General features: G+C 45.9%; 1 protein-coding gene and 1 long non-coding RNA gene across 3 annotated transcripts in view; one reads left to right on the forward strand and one right to left on the reverse strand.

The window, feature by feature from the left end:
• Window positions 1-1,353: 1,353 nt before the first annotated feature.
• LOC143830299 (deubiquitinase DESI2-like) overlaps window positions 1,354-20,421 on the reverse strand; it is a 64,154-nt gene continuing 45,086 nt past the window's right edge. For both annotated transcript variants that reach the window (XM_077322625.1, XM_077322626.1), the window contains 3 exons: window positions 16,640-16,733; window positions 13,086-13,227; window positions 1,354-3,961 (listed from right to left, as the gene is read on the reverse strand). In XM_077322625.1, the coding sequence (XP_077178740.1) occupies window positions 3,725-3,961; window positions 13,086-13,227; window positions 16,640-16,733 (473 nt within the window). In that variant the 3' untranslated portion in view covers window positions 1,354-3,724. The remainder of the gene's footprint in view (window positions 3,962-13,085; window positions 13,228-16,639; window positions 16,734-20,421) is intronic.
• LOC143830302 (uncharacterized) lies at window positions 13,514-20,027 on the forward strand. The gene is made up of 3 exons (XR_013228416.1): window positions 13,514-13,999; window positions 17,970-18,198; window positions 19,691-20,027. It is a non-coding gene; the product is annotated as an uncharacterized LOC143830302 (long non-coding RNA).

Consider the following 20,421-nt stretch of genomic DNA (forward strand, 5'->3'; position numbering starts at 1 on the left):
ACTGAAGAGACCCAAAATATCAAACCCAATAGCAAAGCCAGAGAATAAATTGTATAGAAGGATGTAAAAGGGCAGAACAAAAATTGTGCTGAAGCGTGTTGCTAAGTAAAAGACATGCACCAACAAATACAGTTGTGACAGGAAGGCTATTGTGTTGTGCCAGGTAAAGGAAATAAGCATCTCTAGGTTTTTGTTCAGTGAATAGCTAAAGAGCTTTCCTTAGAGGGTTAGAATTTTCTCCAGTGGCTTTTGAACACTGACTGGTTATCAAGCTTGGACACTTGAGAAATTTCAGCCAACAACTTGAAATCAAATGACTTAGAGCCACCTTTCTCGACTTATTTACCATTGAAAAACCCCTGAAATATTCTTCAGGCTTTGAGAAACCCCAGAAGTGGCGCAACCATTCAGAACATGGTTGGGAAGCAGGGTTGTGTACAAGCTGACCTGTGGCCCCTCCCCTTTCCACCCCCTCCAAGCCCATCATTAGCCATTTTGGGAGGGGTGGGTGGGGCAGCATGACCATATACAATCATATCACCCTATAAATGTTTAATGAATTTTAATAAATATATTTTTAAAAATGGACTCCCACTCATTCAGGAAACCCTTCCAGGGCCATCAAGAAACCCCAAGGTTTCATGAAACCCTGGTTGAGAAAGCCCGGCTCAGAGCAAAGTGATAACTTCACATGTGAATGGACAAGACAGCAGTGACCCATTCACAGGAAAATGCAGAGATGGTGGGAATATATGAGGATGAGGAACAGAATCCAGAACCACAGGACAGTTCAAAGGTGGGAGATGGTGCAATGGGTGGATGTGGATGAAACTCTGCTTATGCTTGTGTGACTGCATTTTTGTTGCCCAGAGCCTGTGTCAGAATGTTGGCAGCAGGGAAAAGGTCTATGATGTCTGTATGGGACAACACAGAGCTTGTTTTCCCCCAACCATGATTGGGCACATGGTGTGTGCATTTCACCATGAAAATTCTTAACCTCTGCCAAGATCAGGCAATGAGAGTTTCATGCTCTCTTGGGAAAGGGGAATTCCCACCCGCCAGTTGTAAGATCTTTCCAGTGGAACCATACGATAGAAATAAACATTCTAATTTGTAGTATGTGAGCAATACTCCATAAATACTTCCTTTGACGGTCCAGTGTGATGAAAATCAACGTTTTCAATAGGGACGTCCTGTTAAATTAACCACCGAGTAGTTCACTAGTTATGGACATGTTGCGAAAGGAAGGTACAATGATAGAAACATGATTATTTCTGAAGAGTGTAAATAAGTTTGTTAAGTGGGTTTGATGTCAAGAGGGATTACTCACAGTAGTAAAACTGAACATGGAAATCAGTCTTTATTGGGTGAACATTTGGACTTTCTGGATCAGCGCTAAAAATATGCCGGATTAGTTAATGACATATAAACTGAGTAACTCCCCCCCCCCCCAAACACACACTGTTGCATCTGCATGATGAGAAAAGCTGCACCTCTTGGATGTATGTCCATTCCTTAGCTGTTAAAGGCACAGGGCTTCTCCCTGGATCTTTGAAGTTTCATTTTGCAACACAGTGACTTATGTTATATACTGACCATGGTTGCCCAGTATGGTCTACTCTGGCAGTGACTCCAGGGCCCTTCCCAGTTCTGCTCCTGGAGAACCTTTTAATCACAGGTGCTAGGGATGGAATCTTTCATGTGCAAGGCCTTTGAGTGACCATTTTCCTATCCATAAAACCCCAAGATTTCACTAAAGGAGAAATGAATAGCCTAGCCTTCATGCTTGCAAACAGAAGGTTCAGTGGCCTCAGTAGAACTGGGAAGCATGGAATATTGTGATATTCCTCACCACTAAAAGCCTGGAAAGAAAGCAATTATGAGGCCTTAGAGCATGAAAACATCAGTTTAGCAAACAAAATGAGCCAATTCCATGTTAGGAATTATTTGAAAAGGGATTACATATTGCAATAATCACAATTTCTCATCAGCTGTTGGTGCAATCCCATTTTAAGTGCTGCCTAAAATCCATGCTGCTACATCTATCCCAGAGCTAGAGAAGGTAGATAAACTTTTGCTTAAAGGGTTAGGGAATAGGGAGCATTTAAGGCTTTCCTTAAAAGTTGGGTGTTTTTAGTTCAGAAGAAAAATTACCAAGGCTGGAGTGACCTGATTGAGGTTTTTTAGAACTGGTGAGACCAGAGAGAGAGAATTATACTTTCTATACGCAAAAACTCAGGGCCACCCAATGAAACAGATAGGTGCCAGACAGAAGGAAGTCCTTTGTTGCACTATATCAAACTCCAGAAATAATTGCTACAACATATGGTGATTGCCATTAGCTTAGGTGGTTTTTAAAAAGGATTAGGCAAATTCATGGAGGACAGGTTTATCAACAGTTCTTTGTTAGAGTACGTAAATGGAGCCTGTGTGTTCAGAGACCGTATCAGATACTGGTAACAAGCAGGAGTTGGCTATAACGGTCATTTGGTTGGCTACTACTGCCAGATAGTTGACTTCAGTGAAACTTTGATCTGCTCCAGCCGGGCAGTTCTTGAAGCTGGCTCAGGGCACAGGAACTGCTAGGCAAACACTGATAGGGTTGGATATGGAATGGCAAAAATATCCACAATGGTCCATGGGCCAAACAAATTGTTCTCTCTGTTTTAAACATTGTATGCTTTAAGCATTCACCAATAGTTTTGATGCACTCGTGTTCTAGAACTGTTTCCAAAACAAAGATTGCCTGTGGTAGCACCAAGGAAAGTGCCAATTCAGGCCAGTGCCAGCCTCAGGTAAGTTTGCCAATTCCTTTCTAGACTGAGGTGCCCGCCGTTTCTTTTACATGATGTGGAGAAATTCAGCAGGCCCAGTTTTTCTATGGGGGAGCTCCAGTGATGGTAAAAATATAGCACCCTTTTCATTTTTCCATGCCATGTAGACGTTGGAGGCATAGGAACCTCTGCTCACAAAGAAGCTAGTGACCCTAAATCTCTATAGCATTCCCCGAACAAATAAAAGTCAGAACTGTGCATTCATTTCTAGATTATTTGTGCAATTATACTTGAAGGGTGGAAAGGCCTTCAATCTGGGACACAGGATTTTAATTCACACACACAGACACAGACACACACACACACACACACACAAGCCTGTGGTGGTAGAATGGTAGAATAGCAGCACCTTTCATTTATCTCTCAGATGATTTAAAAACTAGTGATTACAAAAGGAAAGCGAAGATAAGAAGGTCAACAGAAGCTGCTGCTGGTCTTCAAAGTGAGAAAATGAAGCTCTCGTTCTAGTTTGTTGTTTTGGTACTCAGAGAAGGTGTACCATGGGTGAGATGCTGTCTTGAAGAAACTGGAGAGAAGGCTTTTGGACTGGAGGACAGGAGGAGGCAGAGGATTAAAAGAGTTCCAGCCAAGGAACATCTCAATATGGCTTCCCTCCAGGTCCACTTTGTCACATCCCAGAGATTTCAGCAGTTTTTTCTGTGGATCAAAGAGTACAGATTGTTCCCAGAAGTTTAAAACTCTACACTCTTAAAGTAGTTCTAGAGTGAGAAGTCACTTTGTTGAATAGTAGCAGAACTCGGAAAAAGTGGCAAGAGTTTCATCTCCCGCTTGAAGTGATGCTCCCCAGTGTTCTTGGGAGAAAGATAAAGAAATGAGCAAGAAATGGGGCGGGAGGAGAGAGAGCTGAGAGCACATTCAATGGGCATCATTCAGACCCGTGTATGTCTGCAGGTTCGCGAAGGGCCTGAGGCCGCTGCAGAAGTGGACGGGGATTCCTCATCAGTTGTGTCTTCCTGCTCTTCCTTGTGGAGCCCAAGACTAATGTGGCTCTGCAGAGCTGCTGGCGTCAGCCATTCCTTGGGGAGGCAGCTTTGGAGGAAGGGAATGCAGGAGCTGAAGTAGGCCAGGCGGTTCACCCAACGTGGGATTTCCTTCCCACACAGGATCTGCGGAATTAAAAAATATATATATCATGGTTACGGAGAGGGCATATGGAGATGGATCTTCAGCCATCAACACCTTCTAATTATGCCTTTGGTTATTGGGGAGGGGAATACCAAGGGGCTTTTTGCACGCCTTCAAAATAGCACAATGGTTGCCAATTGAAAACGCTACTGATTTGCTGTTATGCACAACGTCGTCGACAATCTGCCACACACCTGAAACCAATCTGCAAAAAGCGCTTCCTTGTAGCGCTTTCAGGGAAATCCCCAAAAGTGGATTCACCCTCCGGAAAGCGACTCCGGATTCACCCTACGGAAAGTGGATTCACCCTCCGGATTCACACTCCTGCAACCAATCTGCAACACTAGCGAAAAAGACCTGTGCGTTAACATTGTTGCGGTTTCTACAAAGTCCCTCCCCCTGGCTCTCTTCTCTGATCTTCCGGCGAAGCGATCGCCATTTTTTTTGTCTCCGAGCGAGCGGGGATAAACGCACCAGCGAGCCTCTTTCAGTTTAGAGGCTTCCCCGGCTTCAGTCCCTCCCCTTCAGTCACTAAGCACAAAGAACAGAGAAGCCCGTTTGCTGATGTATTTTCCCTTTATTTTTTACACATTCATTCAGCCGAAAATCGGGCCCGTGAGGGGGGGGGATTTTTTTTTTTCACTCGGAGGGAGCGTGGCAACGATCAAACGACAGCTCAAACACACCAGGCAGCTGGATGGGTCTCTCCGTTGCAACGAATTAACACAGATTCGTTGCAATGGGTCTGGTTTTTTTTAAAAAAAACCTTTCTTAAAGGGAAAGGGGCTGTTTGGGAGCATGCTAACGGCTGCCCATTGGCTGCTTGACGGCCAGGGGCGGGACAAGCTCGGCAATAGTGCTTCCTTTCTAGCGATTTCTGCCAAGACCGGAAGCCTGTGGGAAACGCTACAAAACGCAACTGGATTCCACTACAAAGGCAGGTATGCATAACGACGAATTCCACTATTTTAAATGGCGATTTTTCATTCAGTGACCAATTTGCTACAAAGATCCCGGTGCGTAAAGCCCCCAAGTATTGACATTGAAGTACACAGATACCAAGAGTATAAATAAAATTTAAAAACTAATTGATGGTATTTTAATCTTTTGGGTAGCTGGCTGTTCCTTAGTTGAATATTCCAGGTAAACAAAGTGTATTTGTGTCCTTTAAAATACAAATGTCACATAATTTAGTCACTACAGTTCTGAGATTGGTTTTGTTCTACAGCTAGGGTTGCCAACTGTGGTTTGGGAAAATCCTGGGGCAGTGCCTGGGGTGGGTGGGATTTGGAAAGGGAGCTCTGCAGGGATTTGATTCCCTGAGGCCCATTCTCCAGTGCTGCCACTTCCTCCAGGGGAAGGGGGTCTGTTGTCTGGAAGTCAGTTATAACTCCAGGATAACTCCATCCCCACTGGGAAGATGGCTGTAGGGTTACCAGGTGTCCAACGTTGAACTGGACAACCCAGTATTTTCATAGAATCATAGAATTGGAAGGGACCTCATGGGTCATCTAGTCCAACCCCCTGCACTATGCAGGACACTCACATCCCTATCGCTCATCCACTGTAACTTGCCACCCCCTTGAGCCTTCACAGAATCAGCCTCTCAGTCAGATGGCTATCCAGCCTCTGTTTAAAAATTTCTAAAGATGGAGAACCCACCACCTCCCAAGGAAGCCTGTTCCACTGAGAAACTGCTCTAACTGTAAGGAACTTCTTCCTGATGTTTAGACGGAATTTCTTTTGAATTAATTTCATCCCATTGATTCTGGTCCACCACTCAGCCACTAAGCAGGATGCTCCTCGGGAAATCCCGTCATCTCAACTGAAGAAATCATAGGGAGAGACTTCTGTGGGAAATCAATTGGTTTCCCATGTTGGTTTCTGCTGGCTGCCGTGGGTGGGCAGGATTGAATATTTTGAAGAAAAGTGATCTTGGAAGGGGGTTATCACAGAGGGGAAGGATGGAGAGTTTGGAGGCAGAGGGTCCCTCGGTAGGAGGGATGCTTCTATTAAAGGGACAGGCCATTTTTCTAAGCATGTTCAGTATTTTTGTGGAAATAATATGGTAACCCTAGTTGATAACCCTGTCTGCATCTACCCTATTCAGTGAGATTAAGACTGGAGAGGCAACAGAGAGAAAAGGAACCAACCAAACAAGCTGGACAAATGGCTGGACAAAGGGCAAGAGACCACCAAATGTGCTGCACATGCATGCTTGAAGGACTGTCTGGGCCTTCCCCATGCAGTGATGAGAGAACATTGCTGAGAAGGGCAAACAAGCCTACTGGGATACAGACTTTGTGTTACCTGCTGCTAGCATTGTGAACTCTGGGTTCGGAAATTCTTGGAGATTTTTGGGGGGGAGGTAGAATTTAGCGGAGGGGTGTTTAGAGAGAAGAGGGACCATAGCAAGGTATAATGTCATAAAGCCCACCTTCCAAAGAAGCCATTTTCTCCTGTAGCCTGGAGATCAACTGTAATTCTAGGCCCCACCTGGAGTTTGGCAGCCCTAGTAACCTGCTTCACAGCAACAGCCTGGGGGGAGGATCCAAAAGAGCCTGAAGCCAGTCTGAGAGCAGCTCGAAGGGGCCTCTCTGCTCTCCTGGGGTTTCCTGCTTTGCCACAAAAAGATGACTGCAAGAGGATTGTATCCTTGCTTACTCAATGCCTCTCATATTATAGAACAGATGCATCCCAATAAACAACATCCAACAGCTGCCTTTCCAACAGTCTTTCAAGCAGCTTCCTTCTTTGGTTCAAATAGAAACCAGCCTTGCCACACAATTATGCTTAAATGCATGAAAATCCTTGAGATGAAGGGAGCAGCTGCAAGATATCAGGGAAGGTAACAAGTGGGCCTCTGGGGCAGGAATGGTTGGAATGACTGCGACTGCTGGTGAAGAATGGGCTCCACACTGCAAATCATCCAAGCTCTGAATTGGCACAAAATGAAATTTTTCTGTCATAGATGTTGCCATAAAGCCAGTATCTTCGAGCAAAAGGGCATTATGACTGGGCGGCATGAGATATAAGATTAGCCACATTATAGTCCTGCATTGTCCTGAAGGAAAAACAGTGATGTCGGATATTATTCAAAATGCCTGGAGATTTCTTGAGATTAATTTTAACTCTCGTGGATGAAGCAGGCTTCAAGAGGCCTCTCTGGTTTGATGGGAATTGCAATCTGCATGGATAATTAAGCTTTTAAACCCATGGGAAACTCAGGATTGGCTAACTACCTTGCTGGGTTTCAAGCACCTTCCTCCTCCTGTTTTAGAAAGTATTTTTCCCTCCAGAATTGGTAAAGCTACATGATATAGAAATTCATAGTAGTGAATAATAAACAAGGTGTATTGCAGAAAAGCATGTATATAAAAAGAAAAATGTCAACATATCCACTGGTCTATGACTCCCTGCTGCATTACATGTTTAAAATGATGCATGTTTAAGGAGGTACATGCCTGCTTCATTCTTCACAGTGTTTTTTTTTTCTGAAAACACCCATGTATTTGCACTTGCCCAGAGTGTAAATTGACCCTTCAAAAACTAGGCCATTCTTCAGTCTGGAATCAAGGAAGTGTTGATGGTGTTGAATCATCAAACTGCTAGAGGACGTTTGCAGTTATGATTGCTTATTCCAGCTGAGGAATGAACTGGTAGCTGTAACTGTTCTGCATGTAAAGCATGGATTCTAAAGAGTTCTAAAGTATCAATTGTGTTTATTAATTGTCCAAGTTTAGGTGGGAAGGTCCTGGGAATCTAGGGGTTCATCCAGTAAACTTCCTTGTCTGAATTCCAACTAGTGCTACATTTCTGCATCCTTGGTCTTTGTGGAGTAATCCAGGTTGTATTGGTAGTGAATCCCCTGAGAATCATAGCCGCCCATCCCAGGGGCATCCAAATGTTTTGGTTCAAGGATTACATTGAGATCACCATCTGGTGGGCTGGGAAAGGGCTGGAGTTGGATCTGTTCCTTTTCTATGTTAAGTATGCCCCAGTTGCTCTAGGATCTATAAACATAATCAAGCCTCCCTTTTATAGTTAGCTCTCTGAGACATACATAGGACTGACTCCATAGCATCCCATCCCCTCTGAGCCCTCTCTTTTCCCCAGATTTTACTTTCCTCAGACATTGCCTCCAAATCTCCATTAATTTCCCAAGCTGGAGTTGTCTTAACGAATCTCCATAGGAATAGCTTTCATGCAAGGCTGTGTCTGCAGTTCAAAAAATTAAAATCTCTTGGGTACATGAAGCAACTTCATGATTCTTGGGACAGCAATCCCTGCGGGGAAGTGATAAAATGAATAACTGCACAAGATAAAAAACCTTTTCGCTTTCTTACTAATAATGAGTGGGGCAGGAAATGCGATTTCTGAAAATGTCAGTACAAACTTCATGACTGAAGATAACTGGGCAATGACCAGCAGAAGAAAAAATACAAAGTCACCCACAGAAGCTATTTCTGAAGAAACACAAAAATGGTTCAGCTCACTGTTTCATTATGAATTGTTAAGTTGCTGAATCATCAAACCTATTAGAGGAATTTAGAAAGGGAGTGAGACATTAGGAGTTAGAACTACAGGAATCAGAGATCCAGCCCTATAACTCTAGTGTTTACTTGGAAACTTACTGACAAATAGAATTAACAGGAAACTAAATATGTATAAAATTGCAGTCTTGAAAATTAATCTAGCACAGCAATGTCTGTTCTGATGGTCATCTGCTGAATTGGCTTTTACTGCAAAATCTCCAGAAGGACTGCACCACTGTCTCCTTCCCCACTCCATTATTACTTTCAATTCCGTTACTATTTCAGTTGCCTAAAGAGCCTCCATCTTTTCTCCAATGAGTCCTGGCTGCTGATACCATGGTTCCTATGGCATCCCATCTTTCTTGTCTAGATTATGTCTGCGTTGTTCCTTGATATAACCACGCTTCAGATACTGAGATTTTTCCACTGCCTTACAAAATTCTAGAACATTCTTAAAATGACTATATAATGACGAATCCTGTGGATATATCTCTGCAATTATTATCTGGGATAGCATTCAACCTTAGCATTCAACACAAGCCATTCATCAGAATATTCACCCAGCAGCAATGGTTCATCATCCATTGGGGCAGGGGTAGTCAACCTGTGGTCCTCCAGATGTCCATGGACTACAATTCCTATTAGCTCTTGCCAGCAAATGCTGGCAGGGGCTCATGGGAATTGTAGTCCATGGACATCTGGCGGACCACAGGTTGACTACCCCTGCATTGGGGCACAGTTGGTTTTGTGCTAAGCTTTAGAATGGAGTATAACAACATTCTCATCATTCTGTTGCAACAGAATGATCATGTTTTATGGGAAATGTGTCCTTAAACAAATTTTCATATACCAACTGTGAACAACGTTTAGAAAATAAGGCTGCAAGTGCTTAAATAGCAGCAGTGAGTGAGGAGTTAAAAATCCTCATTGGGCAGACATGGGGCAGAGTAATAGGCTGCTCTAAGCTCCGTGATTGGCCAACCACAGCCGGGTGGGAGTTATTATACTGGTTGTGGGCTGGAGACTGTTTAGTCTAAGACTGGTCAGAGAGAGGTTTGGCTCAAAACTAACCTGAGGAGAAACTCTAGTGAAAAGACAGAATTTTCTATTGACCACTAATCCACACAGTATCTGAACAAATAGGGCAGTTACTTGGCAGTGAGAATTTGGGCAATCAAGTGTTTACTCTCAAATTAGGCCAAAGTGGAAGGTGACTTCTTCTAAGGAACATTAAGAGGACCCTGCCTAGTTAGAAAGGGGAAATCAGGGATGTGAAAAGAGATAGAAAAGAGGATCTTGTCACAAAGAAGCTAATAGTTTTGCAAGTGACTTTGTCAATCAAATCCCCAAAAGACGCACGTAGGAGTAAGGAACCTTCAAAATAATAATTGTGCTTCAATTCTGTACTGAAGTGTAATAAAATGTATCTACTGCGTTCTGAGGGGGGGGGGGGGAGAGAGGTGGCAATTTAGAAAATGCCTTGATATATTTAAGTCTCTATCTCAGAATCTCAGTTCTTTAAGGGGGGGGGGGCTACATGTCCCACCTACACGTCTCAGTCTGACTCACAAAGACTTCAGAGGAGACCCAGCTGAGCAATCTGACTTTTTGAAATACATCATTCACAGTAGTCATACCTATAACAAAGCCTCCAAGGCATCTTCTCCATTGCAAAGTGCCTTCGGGGAATTGCACTTTGTGTTGGACAAGGGAAAAGCATGCTTATAGTTTCTCCTGCCAGACTCTGTCCTCTTTTTCCCTCCCATCATGTACACGACCTCTTCTTGAGCGAGTTTTGCAGCAGAGAAGGGGACACTGGGGAGTCACTAAATGTGGCCCCTCCAATAATCTTTCTATGACTTTTCACTAGTCATTCATTGAAATGCTGCAATGCCATTACACATTTACAAATATTGATTTCTGGAATGAGAGGCAGTTGGCAATGGAATGCTGTTAAACACTCTAGCTTCAGTGAAATAAATCTGTATCTCGGTTGGGATTTTTTTTAAGTATGTAGGAAGCAGGGTTCCCTAAGGGGGCAGGATGTAGTACTTCCAATACACGAAGGCTTGGAAGACATAAACTGAAGGACAATTAGTTCAAGGTGAGAACTGAAAAGAGAGCAAAGGAGATGGTAGGAAAGGGGCAAGAGGCTCAGAGGTAGAACTGCAAGAGAAATGCAGCTGGGAGAAGAGACCATACAGAGAAAGCAAAGGGAAGAAGACGCAACTACCAACAAGCAGAATCTAAAAATGGTCCATAGGGAAGTTTGTGAAAGGATCTGAGAATGTACGACCTGGGCATCCATAAAAATGGAGGCATCCAGGACCAATCCCAAATTCCTGGCCAAGGGTGAGATGTTAAGCTGCAACCTAGCCAAGGTAGGTAGGCATGCTTTATGATCTGTTGCCTTCCTGCTCAGCCTGTCCTCGGAACACCTAGCCACTGTGATCCATGCAACGGTCACTTCCAGACTAGCCTACTGTAACTCGCTCTACGCAGGCCTACCCTTGACTCTGATCCGGAAGTTACAGCTGGTACAAAATGCGGCAGCTAGGGTCCTCACTAGGACACCTTGAAGGGCCCATATTCAGCCGGTACTCCGTCATCTTCATTGGTTACCAGTCTGTTTCCGGGTCAAGTTTAAGGTGTTGGTATTAACCTTTAAGGCCATACTTGGCTTGGGTCCTACTTACCTGCGGGACCATTTGGTTGATAAAGCCCCCTGCAGGGCTCGCTGCTCTGCGGGTATGAATCTACTGACTGTCCCGGGCCCCCGGGACGTTCGCCTGGCCTCGACCAGGGCCAGGGTCTTTTCAGCCCCAACCTGGTGGAATGAGCTCCCGGAGGAGCTAAGGGCCCTGTCAGAACTACCATTTTTCCGCAGGGCCTGTAAGACGGAGCTCTTCCGCCAGGCATATGGTTGAGGCCAGGGCAGAGCCCGGGTTCCATCCAAGATCCCTAATCCATCGGCCAGTCTTTCTCTCCTCTCTCTCTCTTACAGAATTAATGTCCGACCTCTCTCTGAACAAGCGGGGGAAGTGGGAAAAGTTAGAATAGAATGCCATCTTTTTATTATAATAATGGGATATTTATGTGATTTTATGTGATTTTACTTTGATTTTATATTTTATTGTTAACCGGCGTGAGACCTTTTGGTGAATGGCAGTATATAAATCTAATTTTAAATAAATAAATAAAATCTCCATCCTGGAGGGGTTGAGTTTCAGGCACTTCTGCTCTAACCACCCAGCTATGGCTTCCATACATCTGTGAAGGAGTCTGGGCTGCCACCCATCAGGAGATAAAGTTGGATGCCCTCCGCATATGGGTGACAGCCCATAACTCTGGACCAGCTGGGCCAGAGGGTGCATAAAGGTTTTGAACAAAGAGGGGGAAAGAATCATGCCCTAAGGAACCACAAGGGAGTTGATAGGGATGCGACAACTCTTCTCCCTCTGCCATCCTCTGCATCCAGTTCTGGAGAAAGGAGCACAGCCACTGAAGGGCTGTCCCCTGAATCCTAGCCCCAACGAGATGTAGGCCAATAGCTCATGGTCAGCCACATCAAACATGGTTGACAGATCTAACATCACGAAGATGGCCAAATCGCCCCTGTGCAGCTAGCGCTGGAGATCACTCATCAAGATGACCAGCACCATCTCTACCTCATGGCCAGGATGGAAGCCCCAACGGTATGCATCGAGTATCGAAGTTTCCTCCAAGAATGCCATGAGCTGGTCCATGGTGGCCATTTCAATCATCTTACCCAGAAACTCAAGATTTGAGACTGGGTGGTAGCTGGCAGGGTCCCATGGATCCAGCAATGGTTTCTTCCACAGAGGGCAAACCAGTGCCCCCTTCAGTGCCTCTGGGAACTCCCTGGTAGACAGAGAGAGGTTGAAATCTAAATAAATAAATAAATTTCTCCTAGGGGGCCTCCTATCTGCTGGTCCATTAGAGACCTCTGGTGGGAGGCCTTCCTTGGGCTACACTTATCATGAGCCATTGCCAGCATGGACACCTGGAAACCCAAAGTTTGGCAACCCCAGTTCTAGACCAACAACCATCTCAGTAACATGTTCTTAAAAGAAGATTTCTGTCAGGCAGTTATGAATGGTAGTGGCAGCTGCTGGAATGGGATGCAAAGAATATCCCAGCCTGCACCACTGAGCTTAAAGTCGGGGGAAGGAGTGCCAGACACCAGGAGGGGATGGCGGAGCTGCTGTGGGCATAACTATAACACTGTGCAGCTGTGCTGTGACTGAGTGGGTAGTATGTGCTGCCTGATGCCACTGATGGTGGTGCCCAGGTCTGTGCTCAGATGTGCAGCCATATCCAGAGCCACTGAAACTCTTTCCCTACCTCCTGAGGACAGCCAGCCTTTCCCTCCTGCTTCAGCAGCACTCAGTGGTGTGGGTTGGAATGCTTCCTGCACCCCACCCCACAATCTGCAGCTGGCCCATGATGCTCTGATGACAGGCTAGCTCATGGCAGGATCTGTGGCAGCCCAGTGCTGTGTCCTAGCCATTGTGAAGGCCCCAAAGCATTACACCTAAAGAAAGCCAACCTCTGCCAAGGCAGCTGAGAAGTGGTTGCAGTTCTTGTGCATGAGGTGGTAGGCATTGCCCTTGTATTCCTTGCCCAGCTCTTCCATAATTTTATCCACATCTTCTTCTGTGAAGTCTGTTGTGCCCAGGGCAATGGATTCTCTGGTTTAAAAAAAGAAAAGAAATCAAGGACAGGCACATGCAGTAGGAGATCACGAAAGAGGCTGAGGCATAACCCACTAAAGAGAGAGCGTCTTCATTTAACTGAATGGCTTTACTGGAAGACAGGGAGGGCAGAAATCTGAACTGATATCTACTACAACTATAATCAATTTAAAAGTCATTCCATGCTCCCCAAAGGATTTGGGGAACTCTATGTGATGAAATAGGAAGTTTTTACAGTCTTTCCAATTTACAGTTCTCAGGATTAAGCTACAGCAAAGTGGGATAAAGCCGATGTAAATTTGTAGCTTAAAGGTGGGCTGCCAGTTCCACCCTGGCAACTGGTAGGAGACCTACCTTGCTGGGAGGGGCCTCACTGGCAACATAATGACATCATTGGCAGCATTCTGACATCACACTCTGGGATTTATAACCTATCCAAGGGATGGCCAAACTATGGCTCTCCAGATGTCCATGGACTACAATTACCATGAGCCTCTGCCACCAAGGCCAGTGGGCAGGGGGCCATGATAACTATAGTCCATTGACATCTGGAGATCCCATGAGTCCCTGTTCTTGGCCTCAATAGTGTGACTAGCATTTATAGTTCCCAGTTGGGGCTTGGAGTTCCCCCAATTTTGGAGGATCTCAGAAACCAGAGGAACGTCTCTCAGAAACCAATGTACCATGAACAGGGAGGGAAGAAACATCACCTGGAAATGAGGCAGGCATGTCGTTGGAGGTGATAATCTGGTTTGGGGGCAAAACTATGGTAAGCTAATTTGACTATAAAATTTTCCCCCAAAGCATCTCCTCTGATGTTTCAATGTGCTGATGTCACTTTTGGTTGCTTGAAACGGGTGGAACTACAAGCCCGGATGTCTACTAGTCCTCCTGGCCCTGGTTGCTGCTACTTCATCCATGGAAAACCTTTTGATTAAGGAGGGCCTGCAGTAATGGGTTTAAGCTACCTATAGAATGGTATTGTCTACATACCAGGACAACATTTTTCACAGTCAGAGTAGTTCAGCTGTGGAATGGGCTACCTAAAGAGGTGGTGATCTCCCCCTCATTTGTGGTCTTTAAGCAGTGTCTGGATAGATTCTTATCCTGGATGCACTGGCTTGGATCCTGCATTGGGCTGGACTAGATAACCTTTCACAAACCAGAGATGGGGTGGCTGTATGGCCCCTTCCAAGTCTATGATTCCATGTTCACTAACAAGCCCTTTGGGAGGACCTCCTGCCACAAGGTTTCCTCTCTTCCTTTCTGCTGATGTGCCCTCGACATTGGAACTCCTTAGGCCTTGGGAAGGTAGGATACCATCTGAGCACCACAGGTTCCTCTTTTCTGGGTTAGAAAATACCTGAAGAATTTGGGAGTAGAGCCAGGAGTGGATGGGATCTGAGGTGGGGAAGTTCCTCAATGGAGTATAATGCTATGGAGTCCATCTTCCAAAGCAGCCATCCAGGGGAACTGATCTTGTTTGCCTGGAGATGAACTATAATTCCAGAGGATCCCCAGGTCCCACCTGGGCACTGGCATCCCTACTATTTTCTTCCCTCTGAAACAGCACTCTGCCTCCATCTCTGGCATTATGTTGCTTCCTTCACCACCTGTGAAGCCCACCTTTTATTTCCCTCTCTGGTATTATTCCCACATCTTCTGCCAATAGGCCCTGTACTGGGGCCTGGCCTGGCTTGTTTCCCTGGCCCAGTGGTCCTTTTCTGTCATCTGCTGGCTTGCTGGCTCCTGTACTGTAGCTTCTCTTGTCTGCCTAAGGCCAGTAGCCTGTTCCCTGGCACCCTTCCCTCTCTCCAAGGGCCACAGACCAGGTAAGTAGGTATGCCAGTCTCCAGGTGAGACCTAGGGATCCCCCGGAATTATAGCTCACCTCCAGACTACAGATATAAGTTCTCCTGATGAAAAAGGCTGCTTTGGAGGGAAGGCTCTGTGTAATTGTACCCTACTGAGGTTTCTGTCCTCCCCCAGCTCCATCCCCAAATCTCCAGGAATTTCCCAGCTAGATCTGGCAACCCCTCCTTTGACCAGGGGGGACCCGGCAGCTCTAATCCTGGCTCTGGAGCCCTGGTGGGGGTAGGTTGAGTCTGAATGGCTCTCATCTGGAAACCCCGCCTTACAAATGCTCTGCCTACATATAAAGCAGTTTGGTGGGCCCAGGGAAAGTACTGGTGGGAACCATGATGGCCACTGGGACCTCACTGGGGAACTGTCATGTAGCTGCACACAAACTGGCTGTCATCCAGAGGCCAATTAAAAGTGCTTCCTGTGGAAACTAAATACAGAAGAAACTTGATTCACAGTTATGTGATTTTCTCCACCATCATTGTTTCAAAAAGGTTTGCAGTGACATGGAAAAATCACCACATGACATTGTGTGTCACCATAACTGGCTTTGCTTCAAAAGTCTCTAGACCTCTCATCAAAGCATCTGTATAGCTATTCAGTGGTGGAGAGAGGCACTAATTCATTCCTTAAGTGAGGTATGATGGTCTGTCTGCACTTTCCACTGGCTTTCCCCTTCACCCAGAAGCCATTTCTGGCCCCTGCAGGGTTCATTTCTAGGCTTGCAGAATGTGTGGAGTTGTAACATAGCCTGTGGTTGAGTCCTTGCTTCAAGTCCCAACTCTTTATTCACAATAAAATAAAACAGACTCTGGAGTAGTAGAAAAGTGCAAGAGTCCAGTTGCAACTTAAGGACGAACAAAATGTCGCTTCTTCAGATACAGTTTGAATGGAAGAGGTGAGCAGTGACTCACAAAAGCTTCCACAATTTTTGTTTAGTCTTTAAGACACTACGAAGCTCCTGCTGTTTTCTACTACTACCGATAGACTAACTCAGCTATCCATCTGAATTTAAGTTCTAGAGTGTATTTTAAATCCTGTATTGTCCAATTTCTTTTAAACACAGGAAATGGACAGCAGAGTTGTTCTATGCACAACATCCAAACTAGGGTTGCTGAACCACCACCAGTGTGGCTATTGGCATTGGCAGAAGAAAACTAATCTAAAAATGGCAGCTGGACCACAGTGTGAAGTCACATCTACGGAATGCCCAGAAATGACTTCAGTTCTTTCTAGGAATCACCAGAAACTCTATGGTAAAACCTCCACATTTCTGGTGATTCGTAGTGAGGCATTATGTCACTTCTGAGGTTTTTCTCCAGCCTCCTGCTGGCTGCCTGGCAGCCCTAGCCACCGCCATCTCTTAAGTGTAGGTTCATACTACCACATATTTCACCGAAACAGCCAGAAAGACATAGGAACATACTTGAGAAAGGAGAATGAACAGACAAGAAGACTTAAAATGGATTGTCCTCTTGAGAGCATCTGGGCTGCAGGTTGCCTGGGAGGTAATGATGAATAGGGGAGGAAAAAGAAAGGCCCTTACTTGAACTTAAAGGTCTCGCCAAGCTCTACAGCACTGCCTGGTGTGATCTCAAAAATCCCACTGAAAGGATAGGGATGCCCACCATAGGCAAATTCTGCCAAGGAAAGAAAAAGACAGTAAGAAAAAGCACAAAGACAGCCCCTGGGAAAAGGCCCCAACGGCAGTCTGCATGGCTAACCATTAGCATTAAAGCCAGCTTCCTCTCCAGAACTGGTTTCATTTGAGCCTCAACTCTGGCCTTACTAGGTGAAGGATAGCCTCACAACCCAAGGTCTTCAGGCTGCTAGGGATGTCAGCCTCCCAGTGGGCCCTGGGGATTCCCTCGAATTACAGCTCATCTCCAGACTACCGAGATTAGTCCCTCTGGGGAAAATGGCTGCTTTGGAAGGTAAACTCTGTGGCACTGCACCTCACTGAGGTCCTGTTCCCCCCCTCCCCGGAGCTCCACCCTTAAATCTCCAACCTGGAATGGGCAACCCAAACCCACCCCCATCCCTCGCTGTTGCCCAGAGGGGACCTGGCAACCCTATCATCAGCAGATGTGATGACTGCCTGTTCTAGTCAATCGGGGCCTGGCTCTGTTTGACAATCAGCAGGATACAATAGCATTGTATCCATGACAGTAAATAGCATCAAATAGCTTGGTTAGAGTCCTCCGTTCCCTCAACAAAGCATTTAGTAACCCAGCTCTTTACATCCAAGGTACAGAAAATCTGTGGTTTACATTTCATTTGTATTTTGTGAGGTCTTTGGAAGTCAAGGTCAGGTTAGAATCTAAGGTGCTCAGAAGGCCTATAATTTGTACTGCCACTAGGACAGCCTCTGCAAAGACCTTCCTATTCCCCGGAAATGGCCAAATACATCCCAGAAAATCATGGGTGAAAAGGATAATTATATTCCTGTCACTGCTCCTTTTTAAACTGCAGTGCTTGTGCCCCATATAACACTTGGCTGGTCTTTGTTCCTTTGCTGGCCTAGTGGGAATAATACAAACGAACAGCTGGCTACCGGATGCAAGGCTTCCTGGGCAGGCTGCCTCTGAGTCCGTCTACAAAACATCATATTGTGTGTTGGGTGACTGCACGATTCAATGATTGCTAATATTTTGAAATATATCCCAGCACACTGAACACAAGGTGCTCTGTATTCTTGGTGCTTTGGGGGGGGGGGCAATAGTGGGAGGGTTTCTAGAGTTCTGGTGGACCTCATGATGGCACCTGGGTTTTGGCTACCATGTAACACAGAGTGTTGGACTGGATGGGCCACTGGCCTGATCCAACATGCTTCTCTTATGTTCTTATGTTTATCCCTAACAATCCGCCTAGCGCAGATCCGTCTTCCATCCAAATAGTTATTGTGGGGGGAGGAGTTTTCTTTCACAATACAGCTGGCTCCAGGCCTGAGGACAGCATCACTTGTCTATTTGTGACTCAAGAAGAAAGAAGAGGTGAGACCACTGAGAGTAGGAAAGGAGAAGCTAGAGAGGGGAGAAGAGAAAATTGGCCAATGACCCCTGCATTTGCAGCATGAACATCAGTGCCTTCCAAAACCTGTCTGGAGTAAGTATTTGGAAAGTTTGCTAAGTCCCTAGCAGTGGAGCACGGCTGAACCATGACACTGAATGGCTCTTTCCTGGCCAACTCCCACTCTGAAACTGAGCAGTTAATATCAGCTAAGGCCATCCCTGCTGTGCCATTGATGAATGCTGCACTGCTTTGTGGTCTGGCGTGCTGGGGGCAGGATGCTCTGAATCCCGCCTGACCTTTATTTGTTTAATTTCTTTTTAGAAGAAAAGTTGGTTCTTACATGCCACTTTTCTCTACCTGAAGGAGCCTCAAAGCGGCTTACATTTTCCTTCCTTTTCCTCTCTCCACAATAGATACCCTGTGAGGGAGGTGAGGCTGAGAGAGCCCTGATGTTACTGCTCATTCAGAACAGTTTTATCAGTGCCATGGCGAACCCAAGGTCACCCAGCTGGCTGCATGTGGGGGAGCAGGGAATCAAACCCAGCTTGCCAGATTAGAAGTATGCACTTAGAAGTAACCACTATACCAGGCTGACTCTTATTATTTATTTAATATCCATAATGCCCTCTCAGTGGACTGGCTGAGATTATATTCCTAGTGTGAGTGTGAATGCTTTGTGAGGCAGCAATGCTGTGTGTGCTCCACTATCTTGGCATCCTGAGGAATCTTCATCATCTTCGTGTTATTTATTTAATATCCATAATGCCCTCTCAGTGGACTGGCTGAGATTATATTCCTAGTGTGAGTGTGAATGCTTTGTGAGGCAGCAATGCTGTGTGTGCTCCACTAGCTTGGCATCCTGAGGAATCTTCATCATCTTCGTGTTGCCGCTTAATAAGTACTCCATGTGCAATGTGTTAGTAACTCAAGGCTTGTCGGATGATATGTGGTTTATCTAGTCAGAAAAGTAGGGCCCTGGCCTATTCCAGTCTACAGCTGATTTTTACTCCTTAAATAAGTAGGCAGCTGTTGTGTTGGGCTTGGACCTGACCAAAGCCACTGGGCCACTACTATCCAGTGATGCCCCTTGGCCCAGTGTTGGCTTGGCTTTTTAGAAGCTCTCTCTGCTGGCCCCAGAATGTTATCTTTCAACTGCTGGCAACTGGAAGACATTTGTGTCAATACCTGATACCTGGGCATCCTTTACAATAACAGTAGCTCTGGGTTGTCCCTGGTGAATTCCTTTCCCTGTTTTCCTTTTTAGGCATACCTTTACAAACCTTTATAGGAAGTGCACACATGCCCTGGAGGGGGCTTCTCCTCCATCTAAAGCCTGTGTGGGATGCAACCAACACTAATGCAGGAAGCAGAAAAGGCCGAGGAATCATGCAGTGTCCTGCCCTCCAGGAACAAGCTGTGTTTGGGCTCTAATGCCCCTTCTGCTTTTCAGTCATGTCCCATAACTCAGTTAATTCTCTTTGGTTTTCTAAGGGCAGGAAAAATAGGTCACATTGCTCCCTGCTCCCTACTATAGCCACCTAGCAAGACACCAAAGTGGGACTGATGCCTTGCCATTCTTTTACAGGAAATGCTGCCACATCCACTGAGAGGTGCTAAAATGGAAAAGTGCAAAGTTCATTTAGGGACACAGTGGCATCAGAAGACCTGAACAGGACAGGCTACCACAGAATAAATAAGATCACATTTAGAAGGCACCAAAGAGCCTTTAGTAATATATGTGTGTGTGTGGGGGGGGAGATCACTGGTGTGAGAATGCTGAAATATGACATCTATGTGTCCTCACTTTCATTTGAAATATGGGGGCATATGCAACTGCAATTTGTGAGGCAGAACAGAATCACAGAAACAACAGCAAGTCTGAAAATCCTGGTCCTTTAAAGCAGTGATCCTCAACCTTTTTATCACCGGGGACCAGTCAATGCTTGACAATTTTACTGAGGCCCGGGGGGGGGGGTAGTCTTTTGCCGAGGGACGTCGCCACCACCTGAACCCCTGCTCCACTTGCTTTCCCGCCAGTGCCCCTGACTTCCAGCCACCCACTGGGGGGCGCTGCCAGCAGTAGCTGCGCAGTGCCAAGTTGAGGTTGAGCCCCAGCCATGGCGGCCGCTGGAGATCACCAAAGGTGAGCTGGCAGCAGAGTGGCAGGGCAGCCTCCAAAGCAGCAGCTGGGGAGGAGGACGAGGAGGAGCCGCGGCCCGATACCGACTGATCCAAGGACCAGGACCGGTCTCCAGGCAGGAGATTGGGGACCACTGCTTTAAAGAACTAGCTACTGCTCTGGATAAAAAATAACAC

The sequence above is a fragment of the Paroedura picta genome, chromosome 2 (genome assembly GCF_049243985.1).
Source record: "Paroedura picta isolate Pp20150507F chromosome 2, Ppicta_v3.0, whole genome shotgun sequence".
Taxonomy (NCBI): domain Eukaryota; kingdom Metazoa; phylum Chordata; class Lepidosauria; order Squamata; family Gekkonidae; genus Paroedura; species Paroedura picta.